At 41.2% G+C, this 19,659-nt stretch overlaps 1 protein-coding gene across 1 annotated transcript in view; it reads right to left on the bottom strand.

The window, feature by feature from the left end:
* Positions 1–3,465: 3,465 nt before the first annotated feature.
* NIFK (nucleolar protein interacting with the FHA domain of MKI67) overlaps positions 3,466–19,659 on the bottom strand; it is a 37,750-nt gene continuing 21,556 nt past the window's right edge. Inside the window, exons 3-9 of the mRNA XM_083364025.1 lie at positions 19,118–19,261; positions 18,892–19,020; positions 17,550–17,658; positions 15,822–16,033; positions 14,085–14,162; positions 11,614–11,782; positions 3,466–3,595 (exon numbers count right to left, since the gene is read on the bottom strand). Of these exons, the coding sequence (XP_083220151.1) occupies positions 3,516–3,595; positions 11,614–11,782; positions 14,085–14,162; positions 15,822–16,033; positions 17,550–17,658; positions 18,892–19,020; positions 19,118–19,261 (921 nt within the window). The 3' untranslated portion in view covers positions 3,466–3,515. The remainder of the gene's footprint in view (positions 3,596–11,613; positions 11,783–14,084; positions 14,163–15,821; positions 16,034–17,549; positions 17,659–18,891; positions 19,021–19,117; positions 19,262–19,659) is intronic.

Here is a 19,659-nt window from a genome sequence, read left to right as displayed (position 1 = left end):
AGAAATAAAATACACACACGTGAATACAGCAAACTCCAATACACAGCAATTACAGCAGTCAAAGGGATGAGAGAGAGAAACTCCAGGGAAAAACTTTCCTTTTATACTCAGCCTCTTAAAGGCACAGACACAGACCCTGCTGAATCATTCCTAATATTGCATCATACTATCATTGCATCATCCACATTACATTACATCTTTACATAAGCTGTTCAGCTGTTAAATTATTATCCTGACACAGCTCCTGCCAACTTAGCAGTTCGAAAGCATGTAAATATGAGTAGATAGATAGGTACCACTTCCATGGGAAAGGTAACAGTGCTCTGGGACATCATGCTGGCGTTATGACTGCAGAAATGACTCCGGGCAGCACTGGCCTAACGGCCCTTGAAACAGAGATGAGTGTTGTGATTCAGGGTCAGCCTGTGGGTTCGGCAGTTGGGTCGGACGACTCAGAGGAGGAGGAGGGGGGTGTTGGAGAGGTTGCTGGAGGCGTTGGAGAGCTTGCTGATGAGAGCCCTCAGCCAGGCCCCTCCCACCTGGTTACGACACAGACCCAGCTGTGTGAGCCTGACAGCGTGGATGAAGATGACCCACAGCTGGCCCTGTTCAAGGACGCCCGATGCATGAGGCTGTCAATCAGGAGTAAACAGAGGAAGGCAATGGGGCACCTTGGAAGGAGGCAGAGAGAAGCCACGCCTTGAACTGTTTAAAAGGGGAATGCGTGGGAGGGCTGGTTTGCTGAAGGTAACCGTTTGAATAGCTCCTGTTTCATGGTTCGTGTCTTGTTCTGTTTGCTTTTGTGTCCATAAATTTGGCAGGCTTAGTTCCAGCCTCTTGCCTTCTTGTAAAAGGGCTTGTCCCTGCCTTTTCTGCAGGGCCGGTAGCAGGCTGGTACAGAACAATGAGCACCGCCAACAACTAGTGGAGTAAAATCTGCAGGGCCTCCCTTTTTATAGTATTATTACATTATTTTATAGTATATTTCAAGCTTGCGTGAACCCTGATGCTGAACTACAACAAAGTCACCATGAAAGTTAGATAACAGGATAGAAGTAACTTCCTTTTGCCTACTTTGAGAAGTTTCTTCTGACATTCTAGTTTCTTGAAGGCACATGTTTTACTTGACAAGTATTTCATTTATTTCAAAACAAGGAATAAAATAAATGACTACGGAAGAGAAAAGGAAAAAAAAAGTGTAAAAGGACTGAGGGGAAGGAAAGTAACAGCAAATAAACAGAGAATTTACCATTACCCGAAAATTTCAAATTTGCTACTTTATTGGTTAAATAATTAAATGAATATATAACACTAGACTCATTATCAACTTAAAAAACAATTAAAGATCACCATGAAGCTCGAATCATTCATATTTATATTGATGTCACCATTATTTATCATTATTCCAAAAAAGAATACACCCATCCTTGGGGGAAAAAATGTAAAAAGAAAGTAAAAACAATATTAAGTTATTAATTGCTTCCCATTGTACCAGACTAATGAGTACATCAAAGTATTTATAAACATTTAAATTGCTTCTGGTTACTATTTTTACACCAAATATTTCCCCCTTAAAACCCATACTCTGAGTTTCTCTTGTTTGATATGTAATACCGTATTTTCCGGCGTATAAGACGACTGGGCGTATAAGACGACCCCCCAACTTTTGAGATGATTTTCATGGGTTAAAAAGTCGTCTTATACGCTGGAAAATACAGTATATAAAAATCCCTTCTTGCTTAAATTTAGTCAAATTTTTGTTCTGAATGTATAGAGTTAACTTTGCCGTTGATGTATAGTGTATTCCTTAAGTTTGCTTCCCAGTCTGATATTGTTGGCAAAGTATCTTTTTTCCAACTTTGGGCCAAATTTGTCCTCCCAACTGTCAGTATATATCTTAATAAATTGTGATCTTTTAAAAATTATTTCTTCTGGAAGGATTCCTAGTAGAAAAAGATTCAACGTAAGTTTTGCTTTTACATATTTTATTTCTTTTTTGAATAATTCTGGTCATTTCTTCCCAGTACTTTTGAAAGCATTTGTTTTCAATTTCTTAAAGCAGAGGGATAGCCGTGGTGTTTACATGTCTAAAATGGTGGCTACAAACATTTAATTGAAACACCACCTCTTATGAATGACATGGTGGGGCGTGCCTTTAATCACATGGTTGTGGCTATGATCTTGACTTTTTCAACCCTTGTGGACATTCTTGATGGTAAATATTGTTTTCTGAGGATCACAAGGGAAGTATTTTTAATGGTGGTCAATACCAATCTCCACAAATGGGAAAATTGACTAGAAATATGCTTCCTTTTAATAGAATAGCAAATGCATGTGAGAATAATGTACCATTTCGTTGTAGTTTTGAGTCATCTCTTCTGAGGTCTGTAAACTTTAATTATATGATAACCATTTCTGTACTAAGTGATGCACCCTAGTATACTTTTTGGCAGAAACTGTGTCACTGATTAATTCAAATCTCGTGACAAAATTTTCTGCTATTAATTTTTGCTGAGAAAAAGTGCCTCTTATCCTGCAGAATTCATTATTATCAATGCCCAAGCTAAAAACGGTTGAGCCTCTGAAGGTGATGTTTTTAGGCTATGGTCAATTAAACAGAGACTTCATTTCAGTGTGGAGATGTTTCCTTAATTTTCAATCAAGACTCTAAATAATTGCAAACAGTGATCTGGTTCATATTCTGTTCTAAAGTATGATTTATGGTTGTCTATGTCAGAAGAAGAAACTGCCTTGGCCACCCTGGCTGATGAGGAAATCATTTATGCAATTTAAGAAAACAACTGTTATATAAATGTTATAGAATGAGCCATGAACTTTTGTGAATCAGAATCTTTTAAATCGCTATCATATATTAAATGAAACCAATTAAAGGGTGGTGAAATTGCAAAAATTGCTTTCTTTGGCACAAAAGAGTTTGGCAGGGTTGCAAATAACCTGATTTGGGCTCTTTGTTTCCTTGAACCCAACAATTATGATTTGTAAACCTAGTTTGGAAACTGGTTCTGCACACTGCCAAAATTGCTCAATAAATAAGATCTACGTAAGCAGCCAGTAGAAAGGGTTACTTTAAATGTTGATTAGATTCACTTATCATGCTAAGCTGTAATGTTCTTTGGTTACATTTTTTTATTTTTATTTTTTACATTTTATTAGATTATAGAGTAAAATACAAAATACCAAGAAAATAGTCAGACACAGTGGGGTGGGAAAAGGGAAAGGAAAGTGAGGGGAAGAAGGGAAAAAGTAAAAAAAAAGCATTGACTTCCGACTTCTTCTGTTGCAGTAGAATGAAGCATTGACATCGAACCTCAACTTTTTACTTTTTCATAACAGTATAAACTAGCCATTTCTATAACAACAAATCGATCTAATCAGTAAAATCCGAAATCAACATTTCATTTGTTTTTCCACCTCAAGCACAAAATCCAGAAGCGATCTCCATGTAGAAACAAAAGTACTTATATTCTTTTCTTTAATCAAAACAGTCAATTTAGCTATCTCTGCCAACTCTGTAGCCATTCATCCACAGTGGGAATCGAAATGTCCTTCCATTTTTGTGCATACAGTAGTCCTGCTGCAGTCAAAAGATATAAAATCAAAGTTCCATTTTTGCCCAAAGTCTTTTTACTTACACTTTGTATTTGGCCCAACTCAAATGATTACGGCTTATTGATAAAAAGATGGTTGAAGAAATCTTGTGTCAAGCTCCTGACCACAGTTCCCAACCCAGAAAGTGAAATCTTACAGACTCAGACTGTTGTTGTTGTTAGCTGCGAAGTAGTGTCCGACCCATCACGACCCTATGGACAACGTTCCTGCAGGCCTTCCTGTCCTCTACCATCTTCTGGAGTCCCTTTAAGCTCACGCCTACTGCTTCAGTGACTCCATCCAGCCACCTCATTCTCTGTCGTCCCATTCTTCTCTTGCCCTCAACCTTTCCCAGCATTAGGCTCTTCTCCAGTGAGTCCTTCCTTCTCATGAGGTGGCCAAAGTATTTGAGTTTTAGCTTCAGGATCTGGCCTTCTAAAGAGCAGTCAGGGTTGATCTCCTCTAGGACTGACCGGTTGGATCGCCTGCAGTCCAAGGGACTCGCAGGAGTCTTCTCCAGCACCATAGTTCAAAGGCCTCAATTTTTTGGCGCTCAGCTTTTCTTATGGTCCAACTTTCACTGCCATACATTGCAACTGGGAAGACCGTAGCCTTGACTATACGCACTTTTGTTGACAGGGTGATATCTCTGCTTTTTAGAGACTCAGACTAGGCAGGTTTATTGCAAGATTAGATAAACTAAGACTAATTGAAAGCTAATTTGAAGCATTGTGTGAATTCACTCAATGTGTCTTTACCTAAACAATTTATATGGCCATCCATTTTCACTCATGAGATGCTGGATGACTCATAATACATGAAAACAATACAACAGCACACTCTAAATTAACCCACGCAAATTAAAACAATAACATTGTAACTAGGCCCAAATAAATAATTCACAGCTTAGTTTAGGATTCAGTGGTTATATTCGGAAAACACATATAACTGGCTTATTTTATTAACCCATTTTCTAAGTTCACACGCTACACTGCACCATAAACAACAAATAGGTTGGATTTCACGAAATTATAAATTCCAAAATTCTAACTTCAGTTGGCCCTATTCAGGCCTATGCTATGCAAATGAACTTTTAGGTGAATGAACGCAGGACGCACACCCAGTGCACACAAAGAATATCGTAAAATTTGAGCTGCCACAATCCTCCTGCAATCAAACAATCCAACTTTATTATGGGTCACAGAACCAGCCTGTATAAAACAAAGTACAGCATGTAACAGTCACAACATAATAAAAGGGCCTCTACTCATGCTTAGTCTAGTAAGTTGTCAACAACCTGCAAGTTTTAGAGGCTACAAATATAAACTTTGCAAGGGCAAGTATTCCCATGGGATCTTTATTTGTCCAACGAAGCTGCATGTAGGATTCTTCTGTCCGACTTGCAGATGGGCTAAGAAGAGGTGTTGGTAACTCACTGCAAAAAAAATATCTCAGTAAAATGAGATCTGATCCTGTGATGCAAGCCTCGCCTCTCTGCAAGAAGAGTGACTTTCAGCACAAGGCCATTTTGTTGCAGTTGCCCTCCAACACCACTGACCAAGGATATTCAGCCCCACTTGTGTAAAGCAAAGTTTTTCAGCTTCAGCAGCTTTAAGACATGTAGATTCCAACTCCCAGAATTCCCTAGCTGGAGAATACTGGCAGTTGGAATCCACACATCTTCAAGTTACTGAGATTAAAAAAGATGGAAATAAAGGGCCTCTAATATGTATTATTCATAAATTAGTCCTAATGCTGCTTTGAAATAAAATTTCCTTAATAGAATAGAATAGAATAGAATAGAATAGAATAGAATAGAATAGAATAGAATAGAATAGAATAACAGAGTTGGAAGGGACCTTGGAGGTCATCTAGTCCAACCCCCTGCTCAGGCAGGAAAGCCTATACCAGACATGTCAAACTCGTGATGTCACATGATGTCGTGCGATGTATCGGAGCTTTTTCTCCATTGCTGGCAATGGGGTGGGTGCGGTTTCCTGCCCTATACCATTTCAGACAAATGGCTGTCCAATCTCTTCTTAAAAACTTCCAGTGTTGGAGCATTCACCACCTCTGGAGGCAGGTTGTTCCACTGGTTAATTGTTCTAACTGTCAGGAAGTTTCTCCTTAGTTCTAGGTTGTTTCTCTCCTTGATTAGTTTCCATCCGTTGCTTCTTGTCCTGCCTTCGGGCGCTTTGGAGAATAGCTTGACTCCCTCTTCTTTGTGGCAGCCCCTGAAATATTGGAACGCTGCTATCACGTCACCCCCTAGTCCTTCTCTTCATTAAACTACTAGACATACCCAATTCCAGCAACTGTTCCTTATATGTTTTAGCCTCCAGTCCCCTGATCATCTTTGTTGCTCTTCTCTGCACTCTTTCTAGAGTCTCAACATCTTTTTTACATCGGATTGGATGCAGCATTTTAAGTATGGCCTTACCATTTGGGCCTTACTTGACCCAATTGAGTTCTTAAGTGATGCCTTGCTATAGTCTATTGATAATTTGGCATCAAGTATCTTTTGAAAGTTATTATGGCTTGATGTTTTCCGTGGTGCACTAGCACCATTGATTTGAGAGGCAGTTTGGTGTAGTGCTTAATGCCCCAATCTAGAAACTGGGAGACTGTGAGTTCTAGTCCTGCTTTAGATGACCTTGGGCCAATCCCTCTTTCTTAGCCCTAGGAAGAACACAAGGGCAAGTCTCTTCTAACAGTGTTGCCAAGAAAAGTGAAGGAACTACAGGCAAGTGGTGGAAGACAACACTGACTCAAAAGGCTCACAGTCTAAAAATAATAATAATCCAAACAGATAGCCATCTGGCCCACAACAAGCCTGACATCACTATTGTGGAAAAGAAAAAAAAAATCTGGCTCCTTGATATTGCAATACCAGGTGATGCACGAACTGAAGTGAAACAGCTATAAAAAGTAAAATATTGTGGTTTGTAAATTGGAATTGAGCGACTATGGTACCAATAGTAATAGGAGCCCTTGGAGCAATATCCAAATGGAAATTTTGAACTTATTTGACTGAATATTCTGACTTTGCAAAAAACTACCCTACTCGGAACTGCCTGTATTCTCAGACGCTACTTTAATAGCGGTCTTGGTTAGGACTTGAACTGTTAAGTTCTTACTAGTCTCAGACATGAATCAAATTAAATTAATGATGATGATGATGATATAATAAAATCTTGGAACTGAAAATGAATTTTTAGCCAATTACACATAGCCAGCCATGCCCTCATTCCAGTATTTTGTTACTTGGAATTATTTCTTTAGGAAGCCAGATCCTCTTGCAATGGAGTTAGAGCTTCAAAGATTATCATGCAAACATTTCTACAAACCTTGAAAGAAATCAGAACAGAGAAATCAGTTTAGAAAGGGCATAGATCTGTACAACTTTGATAGAAAATGTTTTTCTATAAAATTCTAACAGGTAGGGTGAATTTGATGGGGTGGAGGGAAACCATGAATGTAATCCTTGTTTATGCTGATAGGTTCCATGTTAAATGTAGCAGCTCTGAAACTATATCTAGAAAGTGGATCTAGTTAATCGTTGGATAAGGGATCATCTGGGAAATAGGTTTGAATAGGAAGTACCAAAAAAATGGAAATTGCTTCCATCTCATATAATGCAAATTGCATAAATGATCAATGTTAATTACCAGCAAGTGACTCAGAAAGTTGGCTTAACTAGAGCTAGCCAATATATTCTGGCTGAAGTGTCTTCTATTTCCTTTTATTTCTTGTTCTGTCCCCCTCACCCAAATACTGGAATCCATTCTTTTCCAGGATCTTTCTTTGAATATTGTATTGCTTAATCTCTATATGCTCTTTTTATGAATGCAGGGGGGGATATCTTGTTTAAAAGTGAATGAATCTGCCCTCTAGTGCTAGCCATTCACTACTTCATCGGAGCAGCTTCTCCAAAAAGTTTATCTGCAAAGAGGAAAATTGAGGAGTGGGCATGAATATGGTAAAGTGTAGAATTAAGGCTAGTTATACATCTCCTTATTTGTTGTACCAATAAATGACCTTCCCTTCGTGCTGGTACTGCAGATAAGGAAAACCTAAAATTAGAGCCACAATAAATGTGTTTTCTTTGAAAATAGATGTGAAAATCTGTTGAAGAGCTATATAAATAAGGCAGTCCCCTGTGATCTTGATAAAAGCAAGCCTGAACTCGGTTAGCCCTTGGATGAAAGATGCTCCCCAAAATACAAGGACTGTTGAATTACATTAGGAAGTTGAAATAAGGGGCATGGCTGTTTGACTTGTTTTTGAAACTGATTCTACGTGGTCTGGCTCTTGAGGCGAGCCGGCCATGGGAATGCTCAGTTGGTGATCCATGACAAGCAAGCAAGCAAGCAAGCAAAAAACAACAAAAGGGTTTGAGTGGCACTGCTTATTACAAATTAGCCGTATAATTGTCCAAGCTGGTCATTGTGTGAGATTACTTTGTGATACAGTATGTTGCACAAACCTGTCCAACTAGCCCATGGGTAGGTAACCTTGGCTCTTTTATGACTCATGGACTTCAACTCCCAGAATTCCTGAGTCAGCCATGCTGACTCAGGAATTCTGGGAGTTGAAGTCCATGAGTCATAAAAGCGCCAAGGTTGCCTACCCCTGAACTAGCCCAAGAAACCATACCCAGCCACAGCATGCAAAAAATTTAGTCTGGGATGTATCTGGATGTAATCTGGAACATGCATGTTAGGAGTTATCCAAACTTAAGTTGATTTCCTGGCTAGTATTTGGGAGGCATTGCCATGCTTCATTTTGCACATCCCTAGCTATAATTGAGCAGGCAGCCTCCATGGCTCTTGGGCTTTTCAACAGTGATGTCTGCAGCTATTTGAAACCACTATTTGTTATATTCCTCTCAACAGCCGATTCCTTCTAATTCCCAGGTAATTTGGGGAGGTAAAAAGTGGATTCTCCAAATCAATTTGTTAGAAGCACTCTAGCAAATTGACTTCATTTGCATAATTACACAAATGAGATAAAAACCTCTGGTACCGAATTAGGCAAAGTACCCACATTTAGATGCAATGGGCTTTTTAATTTAGTGGAAGATGACAGTATTGTGACCCAAAGGTGCCATTAAATTAAAATTTGATTGTTATCAGTAAATTGTTATTACCTTCAGCATAGCTTTAAATACCAGTGACCTGGAAGTACAAGCTGAGGTTAAGTCCCTGCACTCTGGTGCTACAGTGGACTCCTATACACATCTTGTTGATCGTTAGCAGAATAAAACCCCTGGATATCAAATTCAGCATTACTTCCCAAACTTCACCCATTACTTCCTTACGGAAAACATCGCTGTGAAGACCAGCTATTTGGATGGTCACAAACCCAGGGAACAAAGATGGTGGGATTCAAGTGGTTTTATTGTCTATGGAGATTCTCCGTCATCCAGGTCATGGTTGTCCCACAGGTGCTTTTTTTCAGACTTTGTTGTGCTTGAAGATGTTTCACCCCGATACTCCCATATTACACCCATATGGCAACCGTTTGCCCTCCGGGTGAGATTTAAGGTGCTGGTTCTTACCTTTAAAGCCCTACATGGCTTAGGCCCAGGATACTTGCAGGACCATCTGCTGCCGGGAACGAATTCCCATCGCCCAGTACGCTCACACAGAGAAGGCCTCCTCAGGGTACCGTCGACTAGACAATGTCGGCTTGCGACCCCCAGGGGAAGAGCCTTCTCTGTGGGAGCGCCAGCCCTGTGGAACCAGCTCCCCCCTGAGCTTCGGATGGCCCAAGATCTCCAGTCCTTTCGCCGCGGCCTCAAAACACTCCTTTTCCACCTGGCTGACCTAGACTGACAGGGATTTTAATTATATTTACAATTCTAACTTTATTCTTTAATTTATTTTAATTTATTTCAAATTTTATTTTTTAATTTACTGTACAGAGACCTTTACGTTTTGTTGTTGTTAGCCGCCCTGAGTCCCTCGGGAGATAGGGCGGGATATAAATCCCATTAATAAATAAAATAAACTTCTCAGCCAAGAAGCTTCTTCAGTTCTGACTGGAGAATGGAAGAATTTATATTCCTTGCAGTCAGTCATCTGGTTGTTAGCCCTCTTTCGGAGGCCTCTTGGAAGTTTGCAGACTACAGGATTCAAATGTCCGAGGGCACAGATAAACCTCCAAGTGGCCTCAACTCTCAGAAAGAGGGCTCATGAGCGGATGACTGCAGGGTATATACAGTCAATCTTTCCACTCCTCACCATTCTGAAGAAGATTCTTGGATGAGAAGTGAAACGTCTTCGAGGAAAAACAATCTCCAGTTGCCTTTTGAAAGAAAGCACCCTCGCGACAATCAAGTGGTTTGTTTTGGCCATCAGTACAAGTTATTCCAATGGTCTCGGAAAGCAAACCATGTTGCAACAATTGTTTAGTTGTAATAAAGTATCAAGGGATGCGGTGGTTCAGTGGGTTAGGACACTGAGCTTGTCCATCAGAAGGTCGGCAGTTTGGCAGGTCGAATCCCGAGTGCCGCGTAACAGAGTGAGCGCCTGTTACTCATCCCAGCTTCTGCCAACCTAGCAGTTCGAAAGCACGTAAAAATGGAAGTAGAAAAATAGGGACCACTACGGTGGGAAGGTAACAGTGTTCCGTGCGCCTTTGGCGTCTAGTCATGCTGGTCACATGACCATGGAGATGTCCTCGGACAAGCGCCGGCTCTTCGGCTTTGAAACAGAGATGAGCACCGGCCCCTAGAGTCGAAAACGACTAACACGCATGTGCGGGGGAACTTTTACCTTTACCTAATAAAGTATCAACACACACATTTTTGAATTCCATAATACCTACTTTGCCTCCTCAATAGTTCATAACTATTGAAATGCTTGAAGTAAGTTTTTTTTTCAAAAAAAGAAAACCTGGCACGGATACCTGAAGTGGTGTAAGCAGCAGATCTTTGTGCTCTTTGAAGAATCCTGAATTCTTACCTGCTTTCCTGGTAATGACTTCTACCTCACTGTGGGTTCAAGGCAATAAAACTGACATAGAATAACAATCACCCAACACTGTATAGCCTTCTCCGATTCTTGGCTTTCCACAACTCCAGCTATTGCACTGAGTTGAAGAAGGCTAACAACATTGGATGTCTCGTTTGCATACGTGACCACTTCGCCGAACTAAAATCTAAATTAATAGTTCTAATGCACATCATTCAAGGCTTTTGATTTTGATTCAATTTCTCAATTTGAGGTAGAGTTAGAGAAGATCAATGTTTTCTCCAATATCCTTTATTTTTTTTGTAGATATGTACGGCAATATTGCTGATACCCTTGATATCTAGTTCCATTTTACAAGGTTAAAAACCTCAAAGCTGTCAGTACCTAAAATTATTTCGGAAGCAGTGGGGCCTATGTTTAACAAAGACCTGTAAGAATATACAAAAGAAAGGCTTTTAGACAGCTTATGGCTGAACTAAGGATTTGGTCTAACTATCAAAGCTTAGGAAGGTTATTGGTGGTGAGAAGAGTCAATGGAGGAAGAGTATTGAGTAGATAGGACAGTGGGTTATGGCTTCTTAGAACAGGGGTCTTCAAACCTGGCCCTTTTACGACTTGTGGACTTCAACTCCCAGAATTCCTCAGCCAGTCTGCCTGGCTGAGGAATTCTGGGAGTTGAAGTCCACAAGTCGTAAAAGGGCCAGGTTTGAAGACCCCAGTCTTAGAACATTAGTGTCACCTGAAGGAAGGGGGAGGGAGGCAGGATTGGAAAAGGGTGGAAGAGCTGACATGCACCAGTCTTGCCTCCCTTGCCCCCCCAAATTGCTACATAACCGAAACACTCAGGATGTTGCTTCTGCCAGACTGCAGTCAATCTGGAACATTGACTGCAGAACAGGATGGCAATTTTGACAGTAGAAAAGGGGAATAATTGTATTTAAACTATATGGGACCTTCTCTCTGGAACTGAGAAACACCTTGTGCAGTTAAAAGAAAAATTCTCTTACAATAAAGTGTTAAGTTTTACATTTTTTATTTCCAGCTGCTTTTTTCTGTAATTTTGTCATTTTGCTTTTTTGCAGGGTAGACTTTATACTTGCAGGTGATAATTTGAAAGTTATTTCATCATCTTCGCTGTCTTCTGGCTGAGATTTTCGACGCTCAAAAAATGTTGGTGTACACACTGGTGTGGGATCCTGGACAAGTGGAAAAGAAAATTATTAAATTAAGAAGAACCATTGCGGGCTAGTTTTAAAAAGTATATTTTCACAAAAAAGCTGAAATATTTGTTGGCAATGACTGAACAGGAAATGCTTTCTACCAGTTATAATCTGGACAATACAAGACAAAAAGCTGACAAACTCTTCACAGTGACTTTCTGAAGAACATACTTAGAACAATTTCCCCCAAATATTTTAAATTTAATTCCATACGGTAACTTCATTATCGTATTTTCCATGACTAAATTCCTAAGTCTATATTATTTGGAAGTGATACAGCACAGAGGTGAGAAATAATGCTATAGGTATAGGATGAGCCGAGTTATCTAAGTTTCCCAAAGATGTCCCCTCTGAACACCCAGGAAAAGTATAATGAAAGCAGTCAAGGATTTCATCCTAAGATGCCGTTGTGGAAGGAAAGTCTTTCAGAAGCCAGTGTGAGCTTTCCCTTCTTCCAGGACTTTAAGGCAATCGGAAGAGCACTGGACCACACCTGCTTTCCAAATATAACAGGAAAATACTGACAGAATTCGAGTATGGGTGTAGAGGAAGACAATTTGAATCCTATGGAAAAGCAGGGAGGAACCATTTGCAGCTAAGGGAGGGGGGCAGCTGCCAGCTTAGCAGGCCAAGAGGAACAAGCTTGGACTTCAGCAAAGCAACAGCTGACAAGCTGAATATGGAAACGGAACCCACCAGCTTCATCACCCAGGCAGAGATGCTGAGTGTTGTGATTCTGTGCCAGCCTGTGATCCTGGCAGCTGAGTCCGGGAAATCAGAGGAGGAGGGGCCTGGGGAGCCATCAGATGCGGAGGAAGGCTCTGATGAGTTACAAGACTTACAAAGTGAGGAAGTAACGGCCCCTCCACTCGTGGTCAAGCTGAAAGCCAGCTGTGCTGGGAGGATGAGTCAGACTCGGAGGCAGCACAGCTGGAAGACCTCAAGAGACACAGGTAAATGTAGACAGGTCACACGAGTAAATCAGAGGGAGGCAACGGGTCGACTCCAGGGGAGGAGGAGAAAGCAGCGAAAAGCCACGCCTTGGGGGCTGCGTTAACAAAAAAGGAATATGCGGGCAGGGCTGGTTGCTGGAGGCAACCGTTTGCAAAGAACTTCTGTGTCAAGAGATGATGGTCTGTTTTATTTTACCAGTGACTTATTTCTTGTTTTGGCTCGTGCTCTGTTCTGTTTGTGGACAAGGCCTGACAGCAACAGAAGTCAACTAACTAGAAGGGGGCTAAAGGCAACAAAGGAGAGCAGAATCATTAAGATATGGTGTTGACATTAGCATAGTGCATGATACAGAGGTATCTCGGTCCTCGTTGGTAATTTGTTTTGGAAGACAAGCAGAATACTAAAACCAACAGGTACCAAGAAAACTGCACGACTTATCAGGTGACCCGCTATTTCAGCTGGAAGAAATAGCAAGACACGAGGCAGCCGACATCAGCAAGTTCTTCCTTGCACGCCAACTACCGGGAGAAAGACAACCGCTGGGACAAGAATTCAGCTTCAAAAACACATCAAACACTTAATTCGACGAGTTTTGAAGCAGTCGAGTGCCGAGGTATGACTGCATAAGATAAGCTCAGGGCTAAGTGTTAAAGCAGAAGTTAGGAAACAAGTGACTTTGTTAACCTTTTTATATCACAAATGGTCTTTTAGAAATCACGGGCAAAAAAGTAACAAAAAGTTTGCTGGTGGTCTGTACCATCTCTCAAAAGAACCCTTTGCAACATGAAGATCAGCATAAAGACCTTCCATTCAAGGAAACACTGTTGTGCAAATATTTGTTACTATACAGGTAGTCCCTTTACTTACGACCAGTTGCAAAGTTCAAGGTTACAACAGATTTCCCAGGGCTGTTTATGATCTGATTTTGAAGTTCCAACACACACACACTCTGCAGTCATGTGATCACAATTTGGGTGCTTGGCAACTGGCCCATATTTATGGCCACCTATGCAGCATCTTATGGTCTCATGATCACAATTAATGACTTTTTTTGGCTAGAAACTGTTTACTTCTGATTTCTGCCAAAAAAAATTAAATGCCATTGGATACAATGGGTTTACTTAATGACTACCACTCCCAAAAAAAGTTTGTAAAGGTGGGCACAGTAACACGACCCGCTTAATGACCAGCATGACTCACAATCATAATTCTTGGCTCAATTATGGTTGAAATTCAAGGACTACTTGTATTCCAGTATTTTTTCCCTTCAAGTAAAAGGCCAATCATAATTCAGAAGATTTCAAAACCCCAAACTTTCACTTACTTCATCTTCCATTGCTGCCTCCTCGTTAGAAACTGATTTCGAAACCATCTTTTTCTTTATCAGAGGCATCTGAGCAGTCTAAGAAAGAGAGTTTAATTAAGATTACCTCGTAATTCAACTTTAAAAATAAACATGTTAACTAATAGTCTTTAAAACAATTGGCATATTGAGTTTGCCTTGAAGCTGTGAAACTCGGTGCAAACAGTTCTCATTAAAAATAGGGCCACAGTGCTAGTAATAAAAGAATATAAAACCCGAAATTTGATTCCTAGTTAGGAATAAGGGAGCTACTCCTAGTCCTCCCCCCCACCCCAAGTTCCTATGTTATTTATTGTTTCTATTTTATAAATCAGTTCTGCCTTCTTCATCTGGAAGTTACTAATTCCTTGACATGGGAGACAAGACAGAAATATATAACTTCTTTATAAGATTTCACCTGAATAGCGAAGACTAATATCGGCTTGCATGATACAAGTGTCTTTTTAAGAAAGTTGTAAGTGGCTGCCAATCAGAGTTGCCAATGGGGTTTCCTTAAAAAAAAACCCCAAGATTTCATGCTCAAATACATCCAGATTCTAGACAAAAAAATCCAGATATCCCAATAAATCAGTTTTAAACTAACTTATGACTTACTTAATATGTACAATATAGTGGATACAAAATACTTTTGATTTCATAAAATTTTTAAATCCTAGAAACCCAGAGATGGAAAAACCCAGCACTAGTAACCCTGCTGCCAATCTTTGGAGTCCATAGGGCAGGGCTTTTCAACCAGTGGTACGGGTACCACCTGTGGTACATTGGCACCTGGCAGGTGGTACGCGACCATCCTAAAAAAGTGCTAGCGGGGGAGGGGAATGAGCTGAACCGGTGGCAGCATCGCACAAGCCTGAGCGAGAGACGGCTGCAGCTGCAGGGCTGTCAGGGTTCAGCAGAAGCGCCAGGATTAGTGCTGCTTTCCAGCTGATCGGCACTTCTTCGGGGCTGCCAGGGCTCAGTGGAAGCGCCAGGATCAGCGCCAGGCTCCAGCTGGAGCTTGGAGCTGATCCTGGTGCTTCTGAGCCCAGAAGAAGCACCAATCAGCTGGAATGTTGCAGCATCTCCAGGGTCTTGTGAGATTACATTCAGATGCTTGGCAACTGATTCATATTTATGATGGTCACAGTGTCCCAGGGTCATGTGAAGTGACCAAAACCTGCTGCAACCACGCAGCAGAGGGGGGGGGGGGAAATAAAAACCAAACACCTCCACCCTACCCCACCCCCATTGCCAATCCTCAACAGAAATGCTCACAACAATGAAAATCTTAGACAGGAGGAAGAGCGCCGCCGGGTGGGCAAGCAGGTGTCTTGCTCGGCTGTGGCTTGGGGGGCACTTTTTTCATGCCATTGTAACTTCGAACAGTCACTAAGCGAATTGTTGTAAGTCGAGGACTACCTGAACTTCAGCACTTTTTTCTTTTGGTCATCATGTTTTTGACACCTTGCTAGGCGACTGGTGGTACTTGGATATTGCCATATCCTAAAAATGGTACAATGAGTGAAAAGGTTGAAAAGCCCTGCCACAGGGAGCCACAAGCGCCTCACATCTCCAATTGTCCGATGACAATATAACCTTTGTGTTCTAACTTAAGGCATTTCAATTTACGGTCAGTATGTAATAATCACGTTGATGCCTCATTCTTCTCATTCTGTTAAGTATTATTCATAAATAAATTTAAAAAGAGCATTCACTTACAAATCCGGGGAAATCATAATCTATTCCTTTCTCAGCCAGCCTTTTTCGCAACTTGTTCTCCTTTTTCAACAGCCTCTCAGCCATCTTTTCTTTCTCCTGTGCTGTTCGATTCCGGTTGTAGTGTTTGACTGCTGGATAGGATGGCTTTCTGAACTTTTGGTCACAACCTTTAAAGAGGTTTTCATGTACTTTTTCTGCTGGCATAAATTCACCTGTAACATGCAATCAAGGCAATAGCAGCTGTGAGAAACAGAGCAAGGCTATTATAAGAGCTTCCACTTTACTTGCACTCTCCAAAAGTATTTTAAACAGCAATAAAAATTGTCCTCAAAGTCCATTTTACCAAACAGAGAATATCAAGGGCTTATGGCTTCAGTCAAAAAACAAGATATGGAGGATCACTGCTTCCCCTTGCGGTCTGCATAATGTTTCTCTCTTGCACGTGGGCTATATATTTTAATTTTTGATCTTAACTGCTGTTGAGTCTACTTATTTCCAATTTTTAGCCATACAAATTGACTAAATAAATATGATTACTTTCATACTACATTATTACACTGCATTCCAATATCTCAGGGGCTGCCACAAAGAAGAGGGAGTCAAGCTATTCCCCAAAGTGCCCGAAGCCAGGACAAGAAGCAATGGTGGAAACTAACCAAAGAGAGAAGCAACCTAGAACTAAGCAGAAATTTCCTGACAGTTAGAACAATTAACCAGTGGAACTACCTGCCTCCAGAAGCTGTGAATGCTCCAACACTGGAAGTTTTTAAGAAGAGACTGGACAGCCATTTGTCTGAAATGGGTTTCCTGCCTGAGTAGGGAGTTGGGCTAGATGACCTCCAAGGTCCCTTCCAACTCTATCATCATCATCATCATCATCATTATATACTGTAATACTATTATTACTGTCCTTGCAAACCCCTACAGCCAGGCTAGATTGAAGGGGTGTATAACTTCCATAACAAATAAATTCATCTGCTAGCGCTTCCAAGCATCTATACGATCAGATAGATCAATAAAACAATTCCGCAAGATCAAGGGTGATTTAAATGCTTCTGTGGTGTTTAATCATTTCCCTGTTACTTCTGGGGAAGAAGAGTTCTGTCCTTTTTTTCAAACTATCAATACAAATTAAATATAATCTATCAGTCTGTTGGGTAAGCTGTAAAAAAAAAGGAAAAGCTATATTGGGGGCTTGGATTATATTTCAAAGTAGACAATGTAATGGAGAATAAAGCTACAGACACGCCTAATCTCAATGCAAAATATTTAATTATACTGCATTGTTTATAAAATGTATTGATGGCATCAATCTCAAAGGACTAAACAATGGACAGCTCTAAAACATGACACAATATATGTTAAAAAGTGCTTGTAGCCACGCAATCAATCCTCAAAGGCCTTTCAAAAATAGTCAAGTTGTACCTTCTCTTCAAAAGATTATGAAAGTGAAAGCTACCCTCCTCTTATAGAGCAGATTGTTCCAAAGAAAGGGAATCCCCATGGAAACGCCTGCTGTTACATTCCCTCCCGTCACACTATCGACTGCTAGGCAGGTAAAATATACCAGGGAATAAGAATGATCCTTGGAAAAAAGAGTAGTTAGGGGAAAAAATAGAAAAAAAGGAAATGAGAGAATGAGAAATTGTAAAGGAAAAAAGGGGTTTTAATGGGGTAATTTCAACATGAGTGACTCTTTCATGGAACTGCCAGCTGGGATATACTCACATTTCAAGAGTTTTTCACGGATAAGGTAATTGTTCATGGTATCTGCAGCTATCTTTGCAATTTCATCATATTCAAATTCCACAAAAGCATAACCTTTGCTACCTCCTGTCTATCAAAGAGAAAGGTACAAAAATTTAAAAATGCAATACTTTTATAAATGTAGCTGAAGGATTTTTTTTTTTGCTTTGCTATTACCATTCGTAAAGCAGCCCTTTTGCCAATTTGTTTTACAACAACTCTGTGCAGGACTGGGAAAACAACTGACCCAAAGTTGCCCAGTGACAATTCAGAAAGGTTTTTTGGACCTATAAAATGCAAGACGTTTTTAGTTATCACCAATATGCACTGTCAAAAAACAGGGAATCATCATTAAAGTTAATTCAAATTAGAGCAAGGTTTTGGTAGCTTCTAGCCTAAAAATATATTCCCAAAAGTAAGCAGTACAAGGCCTGGATTAAGTGGCTAGATCAGAATTAGCCTCAAAAAATGCAAAATAGTTTTTTCATATGTAGGACTCTAAATACACTTTCCCACATATAGTTTGTAATTATTCTAATTGCTTCAATGGCTTTTGTTTTACTTGCTCCGACAGTTTTTGGTTTCTTAATTGCGTGCACCATCCAGAATTACCTATGTGAAATGGGTGACTGAATATTACCCCCTTAGTCACGCAAACTTTTTTGGGTAACTCTTGAGTCAGCCATTCCCTCTCAACCTCACCTATCCCACAGCGTTGTCGTGGAGGAAAAAATTGGCAAAGGCTCCTATATGACTTGCCTTGAGTTTCCCAGGATAGCCACCCAACCGACACTCCCAGGAATTCTGGGAGTTGAAGCCCACGAATCATAAAAGAGCCAAGGTTGCCTACCCCTGGACTAGTCCAAAGGCAGGACTAGAACTCAGTTGACTTTGGGCCAATCACCAGGAGACCTGCAAATTCTAATCCTGCCTTAGACATAAAAGCTGGTCAGATGACTTTGGCCCAATCACCAGGAGACCGAGTTCTAGTCCTGCTTTTGGACTAGTCCAGAGTTAGGCAACCTTGGCTTTTATGATTCGTGGACTTCAACTCCCAGAATTCCTGAGCCAGCATAGCTGACTCAGGAATTCTGGGAGTTGAAGTCCACGAGTCATAAAAGAGCCGAGGTTGCCTACCCCTGCCCTGGACTAGTCCCTTTCTTTCTTAGACCTACCCACCTCACAGGGTTGTCGTTGTGGGGAAAAATAAACGGCAGGTGCATTAAGTTCTCCACCTCCGGTTTACATATACATTACCTGAGACAGATAGGCGGTTAAGAAATATAAAATCTAAGTACATTATAATAATCGAAACGAACCGTACCTTTTTACTCCGCGAAAGGCGAAGCCGAGTCACTGTCCCAAACTGGCTGAAGTACTGCTTGAGCTGCGACTCGTACAGGCCTCTCGGGATGTGACCCACGTAAACAACGCCCGGTTTCACCTTCTGATTCTGGGAGGTAACAAGTGAGGAAAGGCGTAAACGGACGTTGGAAGTTGCGCTCCCAGCGCTCGGCGGGAGAAACCACCGCGTCCCCTCGGTTTCTTACCTTGGAGGCTGCCGCCTTGCGCACCCGGTGCACCTCAGCCTGGAACTCGCGCTGCCGCTCCGGGTCGAGAGACAGGAGAGGAGCCGCCGCGGATGCAACGCTGCCCGTCGCCATCACGCTTCTGAGAGAAAGACGGCAGCGCGCCTGCGTCGCAAAACCGGAAGCTGCATTTCGTCACTTCCTCTTCGGCTCCTCCGGAGAGGCCCGTGTAAACACAGAGAGCAGCGGCCCCTCTTGGCCAGAGCGTGAAACAGCAGCCCCTTACAATTCATTCAGTTTTACAATCCCTCCAAACTAAGATTGGAAACAAAACGGGAACAATGATTAAAAGTCAGGAGAGTGGTCAAAAGCAAGGTGATGTTCCCAGATATTTCAAGACTGCTGGTTTAGATTTCATATTTATTGAGTGTTGTATTTGTGGATGTTTGTGCAATTAAACGAATGGGAAAGTTCCCCCCCCCCCAAAAATAACAGTAAAGTAGAAAGTACACTTTAGCGGGGACCAGACTGGAAAACGAATCCCACCCTCGCGCCTAACTCCC

Source organism: Vipera ursinii (genome assembly GCF_947247035.1).
Source record: "Vipera ursinii genome assembly, chromosome: 5".
In the NCBI taxonomy this organism is placed as follows: domain Eukaryota; kingdom Metazoa; phylum Chordata; class Lepidosauria; order Squamata; family Viperidae; genus Vipera; species Vipera ursinii.
Note: the sequence above shows the minus strand (reverse complement) of the source record. Positions and strands in the feature narration are given on the sequence as shown.